The following is a 21630-nucleotide window of genomic DNA, read 5'->3' on the forward strand; positions in this document are numbered from 1 at the left end:
TATCAATTTTATAATTATGTGTTTTATCTGTCTGTCGTCACATTTTGGAGTATTAAAAATGTTTGGGTATCCAACTTTAAAATAGTTTTGGTAGTAAATTGGATCTGGTTGGTATTTATTAATAAAAGTAATAAATTGTAGGTAGGTATTTTTTTAATTAATCAGAAATAATCAACAAAAAAAGGGTCTGTGAGCAAGGGGAGAGGATACAACTGATGTATCATGTATGTTCAGTGTTATCTTGTTATTTACCAGATTAAGTATTATTGTTTAAATTATACTGTGTCGATTTAAATATTCACTATAGGCCAGCAACAGGGACGCTATTTGGGGGAGAGCAGGGTATACTTTGACTCCCCTATTTTTTTTTTTGTGTCTTTTTGCCTGGATTGAAATTTACAATGCACCGATGGTGCACAGGCGATGGCCTATGGAGCCATATGCGTAAAAATTAAAATATATTATTAATTGCTATGAGTAATATAATATAATATGTAGGTATATTATTATTTATAGATTTTTATTAGAGTTAGCATGCACAATGCGTCTATGCATGATCTTTGATCAATACTTCCAACTTTCCAGATATTTTTTTTCGTTGATAGGTTTATATGCGGTATAATAAAAACAGAGCCGTGTTAGGGGGGGGGGGGGGCAAAACGGACAATTGCCCCCGGGTGCCTTAATTTTGTAAAAGTAAGGGGGCGCCTTTATTTGCAATTAATATGCTACCTATGGCCAAAATGAAATTTTGCCCCGGGGCTCTGAATTATTACTTGACACGACTCTGAATAAAAATATTGTAAGTATTTAGTATTAAATATATAAATTTATTATAGGTATATTGTATAAATATAGAATAGGTACGTATCGGCGTATACATGTATGACATATGCAATTAGGTATGCTTACGCTTACCTTTAGGTACCTATTCAGACTGATTAACAGAAAATACGTTTTAAAATAGCTCGAAAATGAAATATGAGTTTATTATTGATTCTGATTAAAGTTTTCGAATGTTAACATAATTTACGTTTAGTGTTGTTATTTAGTTATCAACTACCTATTTCATTGTTTTTTAATTTTGTCATCGTGAATATCAAAAATGAAAAAAGAAAATGTGGAGCTGCTCTACAATTTTATAAATCCAATAACTATATTTTTAGTTTTAAGAGCATATTTTTCAATTTTACTATCTTTGGAGCATATTTGATAATTAATGATGCGATAATAATATAATTTAAAAATTTGGAAATAGAAAAAAAAAATCTGTATAATTTATTCTATCTATTTTAAGAATTTTCACTAAATATTATTGTATTGTTTTCAAATCATTATAGTTGACATACATATTCCTGTTTTTATTTATTAATATTTACTTATTAAAAATTATAAAAGATAAGAATATTATTAACACATTAGTATTTATAAAACTGTGATTAAAAATTTTGAAGAAGTGGCCTGACAAAAAAAAAAAAAAAAAAAATTGGCCTGCTTAAATTTTGGCACCCCTATATTATAAAACTCAAATGGCGCCACTGACCAGTAGTTTTCAAACATTTAGGTTAACCTTAACACTACCCAAAAATAAAAAAATATAATTGCGCTTTCCTTGAATAAATATAACAAACATTTTTATTACTATATATTTTAGTACAATAGTATCTATACTATATACGTACAAATCGTATAATATCAAATTCTACCCCATGCCTTCCCTATGAAGTTCACGTGCCTTTCAAAGGGGCTGCATCTCACACTTTGGAAAATATTGCACTAGACCTTAATATTTATTAATCATATTTAATTAAATAACCATGCGATTTAGTGTAATTGAATATTTTCAAAAATGTATAATATTATTATAAGGTATTAGCAACACGGTTTAAATGGAAAACGTTAACAGTATCTACCTATGTAAAATATTATAATTTATTCACTATACCTACCTGTTTAGCTTAAAATAAAAATATTTTTAAAACCCATAAGGAAACACAAATGATGCTCTTACCAATCAAAAAGGTTGATAAATTAAAAGGTAACTTTATAATAAAGTTTACCTACTACAAAAACTATAATCGCGCACGTAGCGATTTTATTTTTTCCGTGCAGAAATTCCGCTGGTATGTGTCCACTGTCCAGTAGTATTTAAATATATGAATTTCGTCATTTCGATATTGCGAAAATTCCTCAAGTGTGACACCGGCCTAACTGCTGAACACAATTTTACCATATTGTACGTACGTTTGTAAGACAGAGACATTGAATGTAGCGTTCTTGGAAAAAAATTAATTGGACGTTTTATAAATAAAAAATGCCTATTTGAATTTCCTTATTTGTGAAATTAAAAATAATTCAAGTGTTTATGATTACTATAATTAACATGTGACCATATTATTAATCTAATCTTTTAAGAATAAGTATAAGTATACTTAATTATTGGTTCATTCAATTTATTGTTTATTATATTTTACTTAAAGTATTTTCTATTGGAACCTACCGTATATATTAAATAAAAATGTATACAATATTACGATTGTGTGACCATTATACACATGTAACATCATCTTAAAAAATAAATTAACCAAAATTTTTAAAATTTTAACAATAAGTAGAATGTATGAAATAGGAATAAGTGAAATAAGTAATTAGTAAAGTACCTTGTGCAATAATAATCAATAATTATTATTATTCCACATTTTCAATCGAATTCAGTATAAAATATTTTTTGATGAAATTAATCTATATTTATAATCATAACAATTAAAAAAACAGTATAAACTATAATCATAATACATTATAGTTATTAAATTATAATTCCAAATTCCAATTCTACAATAGACAATTTATATTAATACCTACTTACTTAAATAATAAGGTATTTTAATTTTTAATATCACACACAAAATGAACAAATAGTTGCAGACTTATCAAGTATTTTATCGTATTATGTTACACTTTGAAATTTTATTGTTCTAAACTTATACCTATGTCAGGTCCAAAGTCTATCGTAATACGTAGATTCATCTACAATAATAGTCTGTAGTAGTCATGGCATAAACATATTGTCAATTCTTAGATGGACATGGTTGTCAAACATATTCGTTTATAGTTTTACACACTTGACATACTACTATACTAGGGGTTATGGACGAGTTAGTATGTCATATTCAGATATTCTTATATGTGACCACATCCGTGTGTGTGACTTATGTTGCGTCCCGAGTAGGTCGATTCATACATCAACGTACGAAATGAATATGTTCGATTAAAAGGCGGAATTTCAAAAAATAACAAGGAAAATCTTATAGTCAAAATAATATACGTGCATACTTGGAATGTGTATGTATTTTTCAAAAAATTAATTTATTAATTATATCTACAATCTATACAAACCCCTAGGTACTGAAAAACGCATTTTCATTACATCAATTAGTGGCATACTGCCCGTCATTTAAGTGTTTTTTCAATAAGGATGCCAAAATTTAAGCAAGCCAATTTTTATTTATTGCCAGTCCACTTTTTCATCATAATAAATTCGTATATTTTATGCATGTATGACACATGTGGAGATTGAACTTATAAGTATGTTTAATATTTTAATAAATAAAAAGTTGGAAAGTTGGAAGTCGGAAATACCTTTTGTCATACATGTATTATTAATACATATTAATAATACCTACGTATACAATTATACGTTAAACCTTAAACATATAGCCTATATAGGGTTAGCAAGGGTGTCCACAGGGGGGTTTGAGATTTCCCCCACTTGGAATTTGTCCAAAGTCAATTATCATAATTAATATTCAATATGTAATATAAAATATCATAAAATAAATAGGTATTTATGAAATGAAAAACAAAAACATTTTTTTTTTCTTACCAAGTGATTTTTATTACTTTCGATTATGAATTACATACCTGCAAACGGTGTTTATGGCATATAGTGGTGGGGCCAAGAGCAGTGTTAACCAATTTTTTACTTTTTTGTAAAAATAATTAAATTTATAGATATAAGATTGCATAGATATAAGTTTCAAATGTGTGTTGTTCTTTATTTATTTTATATAAAACCTAGAAACATTTAATTTTATAAACAACATAAAATATTATCAAATCAATGGTGACATTTTACTTATTAAAGAATAATGCTCTTGATAATTTAAAACTGCATATTAATTAAAGAATATGAATACTGAAAGATACAGTTTCTAACTATCTACACGTCATAATTAATAATTCAATTTTTACGTTGCTATCTATGTGACTATGTAGGTATAATAGGTATGATAGAAACACGTCACAAACATGAAACAATAACACTATAATCAAATAATAAAACAAAAATTAAAGTATATTGCCCGCCCTTATTGATAAATTCCTACAAACACCATTGTGGACTAAGTACTAAATGTATACAGTGGAATATCAAGGGAGAGAGTTTAGGGGTTTAGCCGGTTTAGAGGTTATATCCTTTCATTGACATTTTTTGCCGACTATCAGAAAACAACTTGTTAGATATTAGAACTGTTATAAAGTCATTTATACTTTTGATAACTCGATATATCCATATGTATGCACATTTATAAGCTATTTTTGTCTTTAGATCACCATAATTCATTTAAATCTTTTATTACTTATAATATATATTCCTCCATTGAAAATTCCTGGGCACGTCACTAATAAACAGTAAATTACGTACATAACCTCCATATATGTAATACATAATATATATTTATATATTTTATAGCAACCCGTACACCAAAATACAAAATATTATTGAATACATGTAATATATCATAAAGTAACATTATTTACCATTACAACGTATGACATAGACATATATAGACTAAGAATAATATAAATTTTATACAAAAAATTAACAGAAAGTAACAGGCAGGTCGGTACTCATTGGCAATACTTTATTGTCAGCCAATATGCAACATCTTGAATATCTGTCTATTACAATTTAATTGATGGTGCAAAGAGATAGGTAAAAGTACCTATGTAAAAGTCAAAAGGGTAAAGTGATCGTGACTGGAAGCTATGAATCTTAAAATAAATTTAACTTAACAGTCTAGGACAGTTAATAAACCATCAATGAGTTTCCTTAGAAATGTTTGGTTAGCAGAAACATGCCTATCAGTTAAGATTTATGTATATAGTATTTTAAGCACTGATTCATAATCATGATATCTATAGTCAATATGAAACACTCAATACTCTAATAGAAAAACTTAAAAATAGAAATTGTACAATAGAATACAAGGTAATACTTAACCTACATATACATTTTAATGACTAAAAACCATTCATTTGAATTTTAAATTAAGAACATCAACATATTCGAAGGTTTTCAATTGGAAAATAGAAGTTAGTACCTATCAATATTAAACACTTCTTAAGTAATACAAAATACCTTAATAATTTAAAAACATGGTTTATAAGTATAATAAAAATTTCATGAAATTATAATTTGAATACATTAATAATTAAATTAAATAAATTCTTTCAAAGAATGGCGAGAGGCCACGAGAGAGAGGTGAGAATACTCAGTGAATCATTCTGTATTTATTCATGTATAGAGTTGTTTTATTTATGACTTATAATAATAATAATTAATATCGAAAGCGCTAAATTACTTAAATTTAAATACTGCAATAAAAAAACTTTTATTTAATCATTTTAATTTAACATTATGCTAAAAATAATTTTTAGGAGCATTTAAAATTATTATTATTATTAGTGCATTAAGTCATTTTTTTTTGTTTTTTAGGATATTCAAATTTACATTATAATCATAATATTTTATTTTATTCAAAACTATTATAATGTAATATATATAACTTATATTTATTTCAAATAATGGATTTAAATTAAACAATATAATAGGAAAAAACACAATATCATAAAAGAATTCTATAAACTAATTCACTTTGTCTTCTTTTTTTCTTTCTTTTTATCTTCCTTGTACTCATCATAGGTTAAATTATTTTCAATTTTCTTAATCTTCTTTACTTTTTGCCATTTGAGTGGATTACGAGCATATATAGGCCAAGGAGGAATTGTTAGCTAAAAATTAAAAAAAAAATTAAGAAATGAAGTATTTACAGTTTCTAACTATTCCTATGAAGTTTATCCAATTATTTTAAATGATCATAATTTGAATATATTATTTGATAAGGGCTTAATGTTAACTCTCTGTTGGTGCATAGTTGTCTAAAAGAACGGTAGCTTTGTAATTTTGATTTTTAAATTATGTAGTTTTATTTTTTAATTCATAATACCCCTTTTCAATAAACAGACAATTTTGATGTATAAATATCTAGCATAAATATTTTATAATTTATTACTGAAAATACAAATTTATGATAAAAATATAATATAAATTATACTTCAAACAGATTTTACAGACAAATGATCATGTTATTAGTTTAAAATCCAAGACCACATTAAATAAATTAGATAATATGGATGATAAGTTATACGAGTACTTATTAATAATTCTTAAAATGAACTCATGGAATTTAAACAAATTTAAAGTTGTATTGAAGTAAAATATAATAATCATAATTAAAGCACATTGATAATTATTACTAGAAACAGCACCGAATTGGCAAGATATCAGTTTATCGAGTGTTAGAATTTCTAATGTTTGATTACAGCTACAGCTACCTACTGTACAGTTTAAATAATTCAAATGTATTTTATGTCTAATGTTTATATTAATTTATCACAAAAAAAAAAAAAATACGAACAAACTCTCAAAACTGGCCCACCGAGTTATACTCAGTAGCTCACCAGACTAATCAGGCCCAGACTAGAGATTAGAATCAATGAATAGGTACAGCGACAAGTCTGTAAAAACTGTAAAGATTAGGTTTTCATTCATCCATTTTTTTTTTTTAATTTTAAACTTTGAGCAGAGCGAGTAATGTATTGGTTTTACAATGATGTTTATTTCTTTTTTATTCTGTAAACACTTTTTCTTCCCCTAAACTTGCTCAAAAGTACAAGTGTAGCATATTTTTTGAAAAGTAATGTTTTTGAGCTGGTACTTTAAAGAGGTCATTTTTCGATTTTTGAAATAAAAGCGGTTAAAGGAGAAAAAATATACAACTTCACGATTATGTGGTGTAAAATAATTACAGCTTTGTGTATCACCATAGAAACAAATAAAATTAAATAAAAAAGATCCCCTCATCCGCTCAGAATCGTATTTAATCAAATACAATCATATTGCATTCAAATTGAATACCTTCAGTAAAATTAACACTATTCAATCCAAGAATCAAAAGGACAATGGACAAACATCCACCACCAAGATGCGCTAACCTGCTTTTTTTTTTTCTGTAAACACTTTTTGTCTTCCTAAACTGGTTCAAAAGTATCAAGAGTAGCATCTTTTCTAAAGGTAATGTTCTTGAGCTGGTACTTTGAAGAGATAATTTTTCGATTTTTTCAATAGTTAACCGAAAAATTACGAAAAAACAGGATTTCAATTTCTAATGCTTTGTTTATCACCATAGAAATGAATAATATTAAAATATTTAATGAAATAAAAAATATTGTTTCGTCCGCTTAGAATCGTTTTTTTATCAAAATGCGATATTACATTCAAATCGAATACTGCAAATTACATTATCCTGTCCAAGGATTGAAGGGAGTTATGGACAAACTTCCTCCATCGCAATTCTGACCTACTTTTTTTTCTTATATTCAAATGTTCTTAATATATTTTATAAATATATATTATTAATTCACTTACTAAAGCAGAAACAAAAAATCCAATTAATGTTAGACCAATTGTGATTGAAAATTGTTCTTTTACATATCCCAAAATAAATCCAACAAACTGTACAAAAAAAAAAAATATTAATATCAATATTTAATTTTTTAAGTATAAATAAACTTACACCACACGTAGTAATAATGGTTCTAAATAAATATTCAGCATGTTTTTGTCCCACAAAGTCCTGAAAAATGTAATAATAATTTTATATTTTAAATTTCAACTAAAACCAAGTTGACTGCTGCAAATTTTTTAAAGGGTTGTCCTCACATACTATGAGTACCAAAACCACTAGTTTTTTCATGTATGTCATAGTATTTTTGGATGGATTATACCACAAGCTTTGGATTTTTTTCATACTTCTAATAATTTTCCTATTTCAGAACCTTAATCATGTAACTGTATGTTTATTTAAAGAAAAATAAAACTATTCCAAGTGAGTACCAGTAATCAATGCCTATACCATATCATAATCTATTTTGTCATATTATTTTCTATTTCATTTAACTTTTAACTTGTTGGCACTAATTAACCCAATATAACTAGTGTTTAAATAGTTATTTTTTATGACATAAATATTTTGTTAATTTTTATCATAAGTAGATAAACTAAGTAAGTATTGTTTTTATTGATTCTTAACAAATACATTATTTTTTAAATTAATTTACACAAAATATAAAGAAATGTGTGCCTACAAGTTCTAATATTTTTTTTTATCTATAAACAAGTAACAATACTACAATGGTATTTACATTAAATACATAATTTTTATCTAGACTTTTTCATCTATTAATCGATTGAGTACCATGCCACCATGTTATACACTATACAGTGAAATAATCATGAAAAATTATAAGTACCAAAATTGACTCTCAAAGTCAAACTATGTGAGCACCAGTATTGGTATTCAAAGAGTGTAGAACAAATATGTTAAAACTATAAGACTTAGGATACATACCAAATGAGTACTAATTATAACACTCATGGCAATCAACTTGTAAAAAGATTATTGGTATTTATAGTTTCATAGTGCATAAATAATTATAAAATATATTAAGTACCCAATAAATACTAAAACCGAAAAAAAAAAATGATTATCATAAAATATTTGTATTTGAAAATATTGTTGGTTTTAATAAAATATTAGAAGTACCTATCATGAAAATTATAGTAAGTATAGTTGTATTTTAATATAAATCAAAATCTTATTTTAATTTGTTTGAACAAGTTTTGTATAGCTCTAATTAAGAAAATGTATGGTTTAGTACACATTTTTGTAGGTCGAGGGGGTGCATAAAATCAAATTTATGTATACGTCTAAAAAATCCTTAAATTTTCTCTATTCATAAAGTATTTTAGAATCTTATGTTCTTACCATATGCCATTTCCGAATTGATAAATTATCGAACATTATGGAAAGCTCAAAAATAAGATTATATACTTAAACTAGAAACAATAGATAATTTTTAATTATCAAAAAATGTTGAATGTAATATTGCTGTTACTCTAAAATTCTGAATTTCTGAATACAATATTTGAACACTTCTATGATTGACGTTTGTGAATGTTGTGATTCGAATATTACAAATTTGTATACGACATACGTTATCGTATTGATAATATCATCTATCACACGTCATCGTTTTTATTCAAAGAGCTTTTAATTTGCTGGTTGGTCGTTATTCTTTGGTTTTAATTTATCAATATGTTTCGCGCTTTTATCACTATCAGTATTTATTTATTTTCATTTATTATTTGTTTACACTTTTTTTACTTAAAGAAATTTCTTTTTTACCCGTAAGGCTGTAAATTGTAATGTGAATTATATTGTATATTCGTATAAATAAATGAACCCAATATTATAATTACAGTTAAATTATATTCCAGTGATGAACATTTTTATTACAATTTAGACAGAGTTTTAAAGTAATTTAAAAAAGGTTTGTTATTATTTAATAATAATATTGTACTTTGTTAAGATCAATAATTTTTGAATTACCACAACTTTTGATAGTTGTGCAATAGTATGTTATTCTAAATTAAAGTTATGAATAAAAATACCATTGTTTTATTTATTTTTTTCATATTTGTGTATTGTTTTATTACTAAAACTTATTGATCTTTAAATATATTTTAATGTTATACCAACTAGGTGATGTAACTGTAATTTGAATTTTCAATAAAAGATGGATACTAGTCGCAATACAGTTGCAGCCATATTAGAAGAAGTGAGAGATGATGTGCATAGTTCAACAAGTCCTTTATCACAGCCAGCACGTCCTACTAGCACTAATGATGCTAATAAAATTGTTATTTATGTTCAAGACAAAAATCGTTTTGTAAAAACTGAACAACATGATTTTTTTAATCATATAAATGATCATCCACCTTCATCAGAGAATTACAATAATTTACGACCAATCGCAGCAAGAGTTCAAAGGATATTTGCATCTTTGGGCACTGTTAGTCAAGGTCTACTTGCAGGAGTAGCATTAGCACAATTATTTTTAGGTGAAGCATACCATCGATCACCATTAATATTGATGTCATTTTTCTTTTTGTCAACTATATGTATGTGCACTGTTCTGGATATTTTTGACTTGTACAGATGTGAGAGCTTCAAACCAAAATATATTTTAGTAAGTTTAAATATTTAATATTATTCCTAATTTATTTGATAATAATTAATACCTACCGATATGTTATATGATATATGATAACCTAACTTTTTTTAAAACTCATCATTTCTCCTATACGTATTAATTTATTCAGATTTTGAAATTTTGAGGTAGGTATTAAAAGATTCTGTAAATTGTAAAAATAAATATAGTCAAATCTTTCTTCTCTATTAAAATATTTAACACAGTTATTTTTTTTATATCAAAAGATGATAACACTTTAAAATATCCCGACTTACCCCTTTACTAGTGATCTGAAAATTTGGATTTATTATTTATACAATCAAAGAATCATTATGTCCTAATGCAATATTATTATTAACAAGTAATTTAATTTTTTAATTATTTATTCTCAAACCTATAATAAACAGTTCATATTATTATTATTTTTTATTTTTCAGGTATTATTCTTAAATGTGTTAACAGCTTTAGCTGCATTTGCATGTGCTACATATGATACAGCTATTATGTCTGGTAAAGTTGAAGCCAAAGTTTCAGAGACATGGCGAGCATTAAACTGCTGCCGATGTTATGGAGCGGTACTTGGATGGATTATTATTATCATAATGAAACCTAAAGATCAATTAGCAGAATTTTTGAATACTGATTAGTTGTCTAGTAAAAAAATGTTTTATACATTTTATTAAAAAAACAACATCAAATGTTTGTATGAAATTTCACTTAACATATTCACTATTTTAATTTGAGTAATATGGACTATGTTAGGAGAAGCATAATACTAGAAATTCACCGGTATGAAAATCAAACACAGTGGTTTATGTTGATGAATTTATAGATTGATCCATTAATTCCTGGGGATCATAGTTTGGTTAATGTTTGAAGCTATATGACTTATAGCGGCTATAGCTATAAGATCTCTACACTTATGAATTATACCACTTCATATTAGATTTTTTTTTTTAAGGTAATTCCATTTCACAACTAATTTTTTCATTGTAAAATAAAATAATAATTACTTCAAATATAGTCAATCAGTAGTAGTTAATTAAATGATTAGCTTCAAGACACCAAAATACAATATTAATTGAGTATAATTAATAAATCATCTATTATATTATATTTAAAATGTCAAGTTAATTTTTATTTTATAGTATAAAACCAAACCATTTTTAAATTTTATATAACAACATTTTATACATCAAAGAAACTAGTTTTATTATCAATATTTTTATGATATTAAAATAAACTTCTATAAAAAACAATCTATAGGTATGTAGATAAATATTTTTAAAATTTTAAATGCAAGTAATGGCAAGACTGCTGGATCAATTACTTGCACCAACATTTTATGCACTTGAAATAAAGACAATTTATGGTGCATAGTTTTTTTGTTAATGCCAAATAATTCATTTTTTTTTTTTTTTTTTTGTTTCCACTATATGTATAATCAAAATCATAATCAAAATTATTTTAAGAAAATTGTTATTATTTAATATAATATAAAAAAATAAACTCAATGTACAAATACTTATGTGCCTTATATATAGTTATTGTTTCTGAATCAATCTGAATAGTGTATTTTATTTTTGTTTAAATTTAAAATCATTATTTGATATTTATTATTTGTATTAAAATTGCATATTATGTACTTATTAACTATAAAAATATTATGACAATGTCAATTTGTAATTGTCATTAATTGGACAAAAATATATCATTAATAATTAATTAACGTATTATGTATGTCCTGATTGTATTCATTTTATTTTTAAGTCATAAAGCATGCGATTATTTTATCTTAATATTGCATAATGATTTAAAAATGTAATTATTTATTTTGAATAAAATGCAATTGATTAATATTTGGTGGTTATTTTTTTTGTTAAATAAGTTTAAAAACTTTATGTACAACAATATATAAAGTAAGTTTTTGAAGTTTCTTATATAGAAACATTGAGTTGTATACTCAATTTATGTGTTAAATTTTATACAATCTAAATTTAAATTTAATACATTCAATGTAATAAATATAATCAATAATGTATAATTGACATATTTATGATATTTATGATAATTATTAATTTAAAATTGGATCATTTATTCAAGTGTTTTTTTAATAACATTTTTAAAAAACTGAATTGTAGTGGTTATTTTTTATTTATTTGTATCTGTAGATAGAAAAAGCTCTGGTAAAAAAAAAATATTCTTCCAAAATATTGTACAAGTACCATTTACCTATTTCAAAGTCAGACTATTGTAATTGCATTCTCAGTTGTATTTTTTTTTACATAATTTGTAGTTGTAATAATTGAGTTGTGTTAATTTAGACAATGGAAGGTATTAAAATAAATAAAAAAATTAATTAAAATAGAATCAATGATATATAGTTTAAACATTCTAATCAGATTTTTTGAATTATCTTATTATAAACAGAAATATGTTATTTTTTTGTAAATTAAACTTTTTTCGTATGTTTAATTTAATTTAATTTAAAAAAAGCTTCGAAACTACATCCGATTTAAAATAGAAGTTGTGTAGTGGTTAGTGAATGTCCGAATACCTTACGTACGAAACTGATCAAACGCAGTTATAAAAACAATAATGTTTGCATAGTTAAACTGGATTTGCGACTAAACGAGCGTTGTACATACTCGTGTTAATAGGTAAATGCAAATTTGAATACGACATTAATTATTATCCAAATAATCGTTAATTATTGTTTATTAAAAAATAAATTTTGTGCGTGAGTGCGTAAAAATTAGATAATATAGTATTCAAATTTCCCACTCAAATATTATGCTATCGATGACGTCACTGTGATATATTTTTATTTGCATTATAATCGATATCAGTTTTCGACATTTTTATATATAAAAAAAAAAGTGATAGCAAAATACAATAACGTTAAAAACTTAATATTACTTTTCTTTTTATCGTAAAATATTTATGACTTTTTAAAACGCACAGAAACGTCGGACCACAATAAGCTCGTCAATAGAATAACGCATAATATCGTAGATGATTGTATTTGGTTATTTCGATAAAAAATAAATTTACTCTTAGCCAACTCCGTACGGATAATATAAAAATCAATGGGCCACCACCTCTCCAACGACATAACATAATTACATACTGAATAGTGAATACCTAGGTCGTTATTATAGACCAATAGATTATTGGTATAGAGTCAATAATAATAATTTTATAGATGTGCTCTAGATTTCGTCTATAATATTGTATCTGTTTGATCTGGTGTAAAACCGCGGCCGGCGCGATTCGTTTTTTTTTCTTCCAGGAACGTCGGCAATGACGTCAACTACCGGTAGCGGGCCAGTCGGTAAATTTCTCGGTGTGGGTGCGGTGGAGTGGCGGACTAACGTCGCCCGCCCGCCGGAACAGCCGCGAAGTCGGCGAGTGGACGACTGTGTGGAGTCCTCTACGGAAGCCGCACCCAATTTTTATCACTTCGTGCCGCGCGCGTATCACTACAGAATAATTTTTTTTTTATTATTATTATTATTATTATTAATTCGATAAAAAAAAAATAACGAGTGAGAGAGACGGAGAAAGAGAAAAGAGTAAGAGTAAAAGCGAAACAAGAAAATCGCATCTCGTTACTCGAATAATAATAATATGTGCAGTGCGCCGTCTTAGCAGAAAACTTTGTGCAAGTCCGCGCGGTCGTCCGTCCGGGTTCGTCTTGAGTTTGGCATTCGGGTGCGCGAGCGTGTCGGCCGTGAAACTCGGTGTATCGCAAGTGCGTTAGCGACGTGAATGTGCTTTACAGAAACATCGGGCACTCGGCCGGACTGAATAGTGTCATACATTACACGGACAAGGGTGAGCGTTATTCAATAATTGTATAATAAGAATGTTATAATATATAAGTAATAACTAGGGTATGGCTAGGCGGCAATAACGCGTAGACGTTGTGAAGGCACTACCCTGGTGATAAGGATGTATCAGTGCTCGTAAGTCGTATTGCGACCGGTAGCGGTTAGTCCCAATACAGACCGACGGTCCTGGGTATGCCAGACACGATAGTCTTAAGTCATTAGACGCTCTCTTGGGGCAACTAACGGGTCTTGTGCTTCTACATATTGTGTATAATTCAATTATACTAGAGCATAATTTACCTAATAATATCTAATTATATGGCCAGTTTTATAACTCCAAACTCAATCTTATCGATTGTATGTAACTTCTTCGGTTTTTCTCCTTATATGTAATATGTACATTAGTACATTACATAACGTATTATTTACTCGTGTGCTTAAATAGAATATTTCATTTTCAATAATTAATGGTAAAAATTACCCAAATTATAGAGATATTTGATTGCTGAGAGTTCTTATTAGTAGTTTTAAATTATTTCATATTCACAGTATTTTATGTTTAAAATGTACTCAATAGGAATTTAAAATGTTAAAATCATTTATTCAAGAGAAGAAATATTTAAACTATTTTTTTAATACCTAATAAGTTGTGTTGATAACAATTCCTAAATAATTATATTGATTTAGGTACTTATTAATGAATAAATTATTAATTCTACTACTTAGTTTTTAACGAAATGCTTTGTATAGATTTATATGATGAATACGGGTTTATAATAATTATTAGTAAATTATTATTATATAGGTAGGTACCTATTAATCTTTCAATAATGTCATCATATTTCAGAATATTTAATATTAAATATGTAATAAGTAGAAATATAATAATGAAGTATGTTTTGGAAAATAAAAGTTTGTAATTTTAAGATACAATATTGAATAGTATTATACTATTAGATAAACTATTATATTAGATGAATATTCTTTAATTTTACATATTATGAAGTACTTTGGTAGGTACTCTTAAAATAATATGAGTTGTTGTTTTTTTTAAAAAGATGAATATTTATCTTTTTAATAATAATTTTATTCTTTTACAATATTTTATAATTGAGTAGTTTTTTGTAAGTATGAAATAAAATATGATAAAGGCATAACTTATATTGGTTTCATCAATCATATTTCCATACTTCATTGTCACTTCCTTTTTGCCTCAATTGATATATTTTATGTTATGAATTATAGGTAGTAGATATCTTAATAGTTGTAACATTTTATTTATATATTTAAATAAGCAAACCTAAATCTTATTACTAAACATAACCATTAATTATCCTTTGGCTTTCATCTCATTTTTAAAAATAAATATAAAATAACCAAAAAATAACTGTTTATTTATTTATTATGTAATGTGAAGTATAAATAATTCATAATAATTTTTTGAAAATAAAATAACAATTTTTTTTTTCGTGTAATTTTCAATGAATGAATTATCATTTTTGGGTTTTTTTAAGGTAGTATTCAAAATCAATAAGAAATTATTCTTTTATAGATAGGTATCTACACCTAAATTAAAACATACACTTTAAAAGAACTCTGAAAAGAACCATTGGGATTAATGAAAGTTAAACATTATTAATTAACTTTTTTTTTAGTTTATGATCATTATATTATTACTGTACAATATCCAATAGCAAGGGTGATAATTTACTGTGATGATCTTGGCAACACATAAAATGCAATAGGCAATAGTCAAACAAACTTTTACTAATTTTCGACCTCATGTAATTTGATAACTACACATCTGTATGTTCATCAATACAATAATTCATAAAGATTATATTCTCTAATAAGTTATTTAAATTAGCAATTATTCTAAATTATTCTATGTTTAATTTAGGAAATTTTTCATAGAATATCATAGAATATTTATTGAGCTAGGAATTTGAATATATTGTATTTGCTAGAAATTAAAAATAAAATCCAAATTTCTGATAATATTACTAATATTAGTATACTTAATTTTAGTCTATTTTATGTCTATTATCAATTTTAATTTTAACCATTGTGTATCTATTAATTTAATATACATATAGGCTAAAATGCTGGTATAGGTGCAACTAGGTATAACCAATTTTTTCTCAGGGCTGTAGTCTTCATATTTTCTCTTTATTAATCTGTATGAACATTTCCTTTACCCCGTTCTAAGTTGATAAATTTTCAAATAGCTTGTAATAAATATAAATTTACATTATTATGTATTCTGTATAGTCATATACCTATACTAAAGAATGCACATCCCTATTTTTCTTTAATAATGTATTTATTGACATTTTTAAATAAACTTAAGAACCATTTTTTTTTAATAATTTAAATTTAAAAGTAGAAAATCAGCTTAATAACTTTTAGTAAAAAAGGCTAGTTCTCATTTGAAAAAAATAAGTTGGTCATGCCATAGGTAACTCTTTAGATGGAATGACAAATCTCTAAATTCGAAGTAGTCTTGAAACATATTTACTTGTGCTTACCATTATCATTTTATGCCACATTCATGACAACATTTTCCATGGATTATTATTTTATGCATATTTGGGAGGAGGAATTCACTTTGCTGTTTCCATAAATACAGTTGTTAGAATCTATAAGATATAATTAATATTTTTGATAAATTTATCATGATTCATGATCATTGATCAATATTATGTGTAATATTTTATTTGTATCATAAGTACATTTTGTCTGCAATCAACCTCCAACTTATTCTAAATTTTCACTTTTTTCATTCTTTAAATTTCATGGGTAGGTACATATACTATTTAAAGTCATCTCAAAAATTTTTAATCCCTATCATTTCCTTTTTAATAAACTTTATTACCTAGGGGTAATTCCTAATCTAAATTATTATAACATTAACATTACTTTATTATTATTCCTATTAAGTATTTATAACTAATAACTAATTTACCTGCTATAGTATTTTATTTTTTAGAATAAAAGCTCTTAAAAATATATGTATTAAATAAATTGATAAAAAAATCAAAGGTTAAATTATCTATAAATAGTAAGATCTGATTGGAATTAATTTTAGTATGTGACTATAATTTATACTTTATAGATTATAATAATAATATGTATAATTGATTACTGTTAAACCGTGTTAAACTGAATTAATAATTATTGTTATTATTAAATTGTAGAGCCAAATTTACTTCCACATTCCAAGTATTCTTTTATTTTATTTTTTTAATAATTCAACATCTCTACAAAAATGGAGTATATAATTTCAGTATTTTTAGTTTTCAAAAATTTTAATATATTTCTGCTAGAATATTGTTCTTAACATGTTTTAATTTAAATTGATCATCAAAATTATGTTACCTATAAAGTAATAAAATTTTAAACAGTTAGATATAATTAAACTCATCTGACCCAAATTTAACAAATACACGGGTCAATACATTATATCTTAAGGTTAACAACAAAACTGTTAAATACACTGTGAATATACTATATTATAGTTTCATACCTATAGGTTCTGAGTCTATGATAGTTATGGTAGGACTTAAAATTATCAATAGGCCAATTTATATTTTACTTACCTATTGGATAAGCAAATATTGAACATAATAAGATTTTCCTTTGAAATAATAAGTATCTTCTAACAATAACCTGTTTATAATCAATGATGATGTGTTATAATACATTTGGAATGTTTGTGAAATCCAAAACACTGTAATAAGTAGTAACTTATATTTAGTTTCAGACATTTTGTACCTATTACGATTGGGGACACTAAGCAATCGCCTAAAATGGTACATAGAAAAACATAAAAATAAAGTTCACCCCAGGTGACTTTCATAACATAATTTTTTATTTTTTATTATAGTGTTTTATATTTTTAGTTAAAACTGATACTAAGCTGCATTCATAACTCATCATGTCATATTGTCATGTAAAGTTGTTTATATTCAACAATATTTCTATATAAGTATACAATATACACATAGATATATTTATTTATATGTTAAAAATATATATATTTTACATTTTATTAAAATTTTGTTATCTTTATTGATTTTTTGTAAATAAATGCAACCGAAACAACAGGTTATGAATGCAACTTTTTCAGTATCTGTATTATAGTATATCCGTATCATGGTTAATAATTTTAATTTTTTAAATATCACTAGTCCTCTATCTTTGAAACTAAATTTAGTAACATTTAGTAATCATGTTGTTTTATATAATGTATTAAATTAGAGTTTATAATTTATATTATAAATGTCATAAATTTAAGTTATTAAAATTTGAAATAATTAAAGTTATTAAACAAGCACTTATTCAATTTTAATGAAAGTAATTTTCAAATAAATGTAGGTAATAGATAATTTCAGATTTTTTCCATTACTAACATTTTATTAAATATTAACAAAACAAATTAAAGTCTTAATTATTGATTTATTTAAAATAATTTGAAAGTATTAATTAAATATCTCATTAACCATATACCTATATGAAACAAATATGCTTAATGTTAAGTGTTAAACATGGATAATTAGCTTAGTTTTTTTGGGTTGTAAGTCCACAATTGTAGCTCGTATGTTCTTCATGTTTTCTCAAAAATCTTACATCAAAACACTTGGAACAAGACAATAGGTTCCTATTATAGTATTATGTATATAATGTATCAAATGGTACCCCAAAAAAGCCCTTAAATCAGTGGTTCCCAAACTTTTTTGTGGTCCCTTTTTTAGGATCAAATTTAGCAGCGGTTTCCTACAGTAAGTATCATCAAACACAGAATAAAAAAAATTCCATATATTTTAAATTATTTACTTATTATGAGCCGTAGGCTGCTGTCCCTTAGGAAGTGTTCGCGGTGCCCCAAGTGCCACTGTGCATAGTTTGGGAACCGCTGCCTTAGATAATTGATAAACTATAGCAGTAGTCTCCAATTCAAATAACCAATGGGTCATCTATTTATATGTCAAAGCACATGTAAAAGGTTTATGGGCAAAACATCTTTTTTTATTTATTTATTTTAATTTTAAATTCAAAATAAATAAGACAATGTGTTGTCAAATATAAAATATATAATAATTTTTTTATTTCACAATATCTAATTGAATTATTTAAAAAAAATATTTTAAATTTTAAATTTTTTCTGATTCCTATAGAATGTACATATATGTACATATCTAATTATTATCTATGTACATACATAAATTGGAACAACACATTAATATATTTGAATTTGATATAACGCAATATATTCCTTTATAAAAAAAATAACATTTATTACTTAATATTAACGTAATATGTAAATAATTACTAAACAAACGTAGGAAAGTTGATAAATGAATTGTTATATAAATATTTATAAATTGTTAAGATTAAATATAAATTGAATAGGTTAATAACCTAAACATGTTTGGTGGATATTTTGATGTATAAATATTGTAGGTATTGACAACATTTTAGTGAACATGTTAACTCGATGCATATACCAAGTATGTACATATTTATTATATTGTGTTAGCACTATATTCTGATGATTTCTCTAATTATGATATTAGAATGTTCGATCAAAATAAATTTAGGATAATTATTATCTCTATCAAACGCTTTTATAAAAAAATATTTCCTGAGATGACCCACATTTTGAACAAACACGTTTGACATTTGCCACTTATGATTTCCTAGTGGTATCATTTTAATATAGTTTACACAGACGTTGTTTAAAAAAAAATGATACATATTATCTTCATATTTATAAATTAAATAACGTGTAATGATAATAATAATCACTGATAAAAACTTACAGTAGAAAGTATGTATACCTATTTAAAATGATCAAATATAATAATAGATGTATAAAAGTAAATATAATAATAATATTTATGAATTGTTAACTGTTCAACAATAATTAATTATATATTATTTTGTGCTGATGACCATTATTAGTAATTGATAAAATTGTTTACGAATTTAAAACAGTTGAAAAGCGTATATGAATAGAATTCATTTATTGTTTTTTTTTTGCGTGTTAAGTATAAATATAAAATCCTATTATAAAATAATAATTAATATAGGTTATAACCACTAATTTTAGTTTCGTCCATTAGTAAAATTATTCGTTTAATTTTGTACATAAATTAATGTGCAGTAAATGTATTCCCTGTATAAGTGTATAAGTAATAAAGTAATTACCCCTCCCCCTTTCCTCACAGATCCATTATCATCTTTATTACAACCTAATTTTTTAAATAGGTAAATTCCTCGGATATATTCAAACTAGAATATACAAAATTATACTATTATAACCATTAACAACATTACCATTATATAAGTTATTATATTGTGTTATAACTTATAATGTATGTCCTATAAAGATCATTGGTGTATACATTTTCGCTATGAAATAATACTAGATGACGAATTTTGGTCGCCGCCCAGAAGCATTCTCTCGGTGGCCGGACTATATTACCTATAACTAATCATTATCTCGAAAAACATTAATATTTTGTAAAAATTCTTGAAATAAAATTATATTTTTATAATTTTCATCTTTCTACATTTGGGGGTAGGTTATTCCCCTTATTCGTGGTATTTTACGTCTTTTGTTGTTTGTACAATATATTTCCATGTTTTTCTATGTGACAAAAATTTCTCTCTGTTCGGCACTCCTATGATAAAATTTTTAGATTTTTAATCCGATCCTCACATTGTTGTTTGGTTTTCTTCAAAATTGTGTTTTATTTGGTCTCCATCTCATAACTTCATATGCGTGACCTTAATCTCTTGTTATGGTTGATTTGGTAGATATTCATGCTTCCCAAAAATATAGTTCAATGAGTCTATAACTTGGATATTATATTATCTAATTTTGGTTCTCCTCGTTAACTTATCAGATTCATGCAATTGGGTTTATGAAAAATAACATTTATTTCTTGTTGTTATTTTGCTATGCATTTCTTCGTGACTATCAGCTTACGAATTTTAACGAATTTTTAATCTTGCATTCTGAAAATTTTATCCATACAAATTCACGAATTTTGAACGAATAGTTAATTATTATTATAAGTATTACAATTTTTGAATCGCGGAGTAATGTTGGGCTAAAATTGTATGGGATAGCTCTACCATTGTGCTGGACTCTACTAAACATTAAATACTTATAAGTTATAACTAACTAAATACTCTTTTGAAATTCAATTTTTATTCACCCAGGTGCTCGTCCAGAAAAATATTCTGTTTTTGAACATAAAATTAAAAATGTTTGTTGGATTCAAAAAACAAATAACTTAAAAATAGATTTTCTTTAAAATACATTATTAATTTTCAGCATACTGAATATGTTTAC

General features: G+C 25.3%; 3 protein-coding genes across 4 annotated transcripts in view; 2 read left to right on the plus strand and 1 right to left on the minus strand.

Moving 5' to 3' along the window:
- Positions 1-5834: 5834 nt before the first annotated feature.
- LOC114119342 (signal peptidase complex subunit 1) lies at positions 5835-9382 on the minus strand. Its single transcript, XM_027980865.2, has 4 exons — positions 9168-9382; positions 7917-7976; positions 7769-7855; positions 5835-6072 (listed from the first exon to the last, which is right to left on the minus strand). Exons 1-4 carry the CDS (start codon positions 9201-9203, stop codon positions 5932-5934), a joined length of 324 nt encoding a protein of 107 aa, XP_027836666.2. The 5' UTR covers positions 9204-9382; the 3' UTR covers positions 5835-5931.
- A 154-nt stretch (positions 9383-9536) lies between these two features.
- On the plus strand, positions 9537-12293 carry LOC114119330 (uncharacterized). 2 transcript variants are annotated; one of them, XM_027980853.2, is made up of 3 exons: positions 9537-9732; positions 9979-10431; positions 10872-12293. In XM_027980853.2, exons 2-3 carry the CDS (start codon positions 9979-9981, stop codon positions 11079-11081), a joined length of 663 nt encoding a protein of 220 aa, XP_027836654.1. In that variant the 5' UTR covers positions 9537-9732; the 3' UTR covers positions 11082-12293. The 2 variants fall into 2 exon arrangements, with proteins under 2 accessions (XP_027836654.1, XP_027836649.1); XM_027980848.2 differs by having other exon boundaries at positions 9538-9732; positions 9945-10431.
- A 1569-nt stretch (positions 12294-13862) lies between these two features.
- LOC114118998 (guanine nucleotide-binding protein G(I)/G(S)/G(T) subunit beta-1) overlaps positions 13863-21630 on the plus strand; it is a 31578-nt gene continuing 23810 nt past the window's right edge. Inside the window, exon 1 of the mRNA XM_027980454.2 lies at positions 13863-14271. The gene's annotated coding sequence lies outside the window, so the exon portion shown is untranslated. The remainder of the gene's footprint in view (positions 14272-21630) is intronic.

This window comes from Aphis gossypii, chromosome 2, assembly GCF_020184175.1.
Source record: "Aphis gossypii isolate Hap1 chromosome 2, ASM2018417v2, whole genome shotgun sequence".
In the NCBI taxonomy this organism is placed as follows: domain Eukaryota; kingdom Metazoa; phylum Arthropoda; class Insecta; order Hemiptera; family Aphididae; genus Aphis; species Aphis gossypii.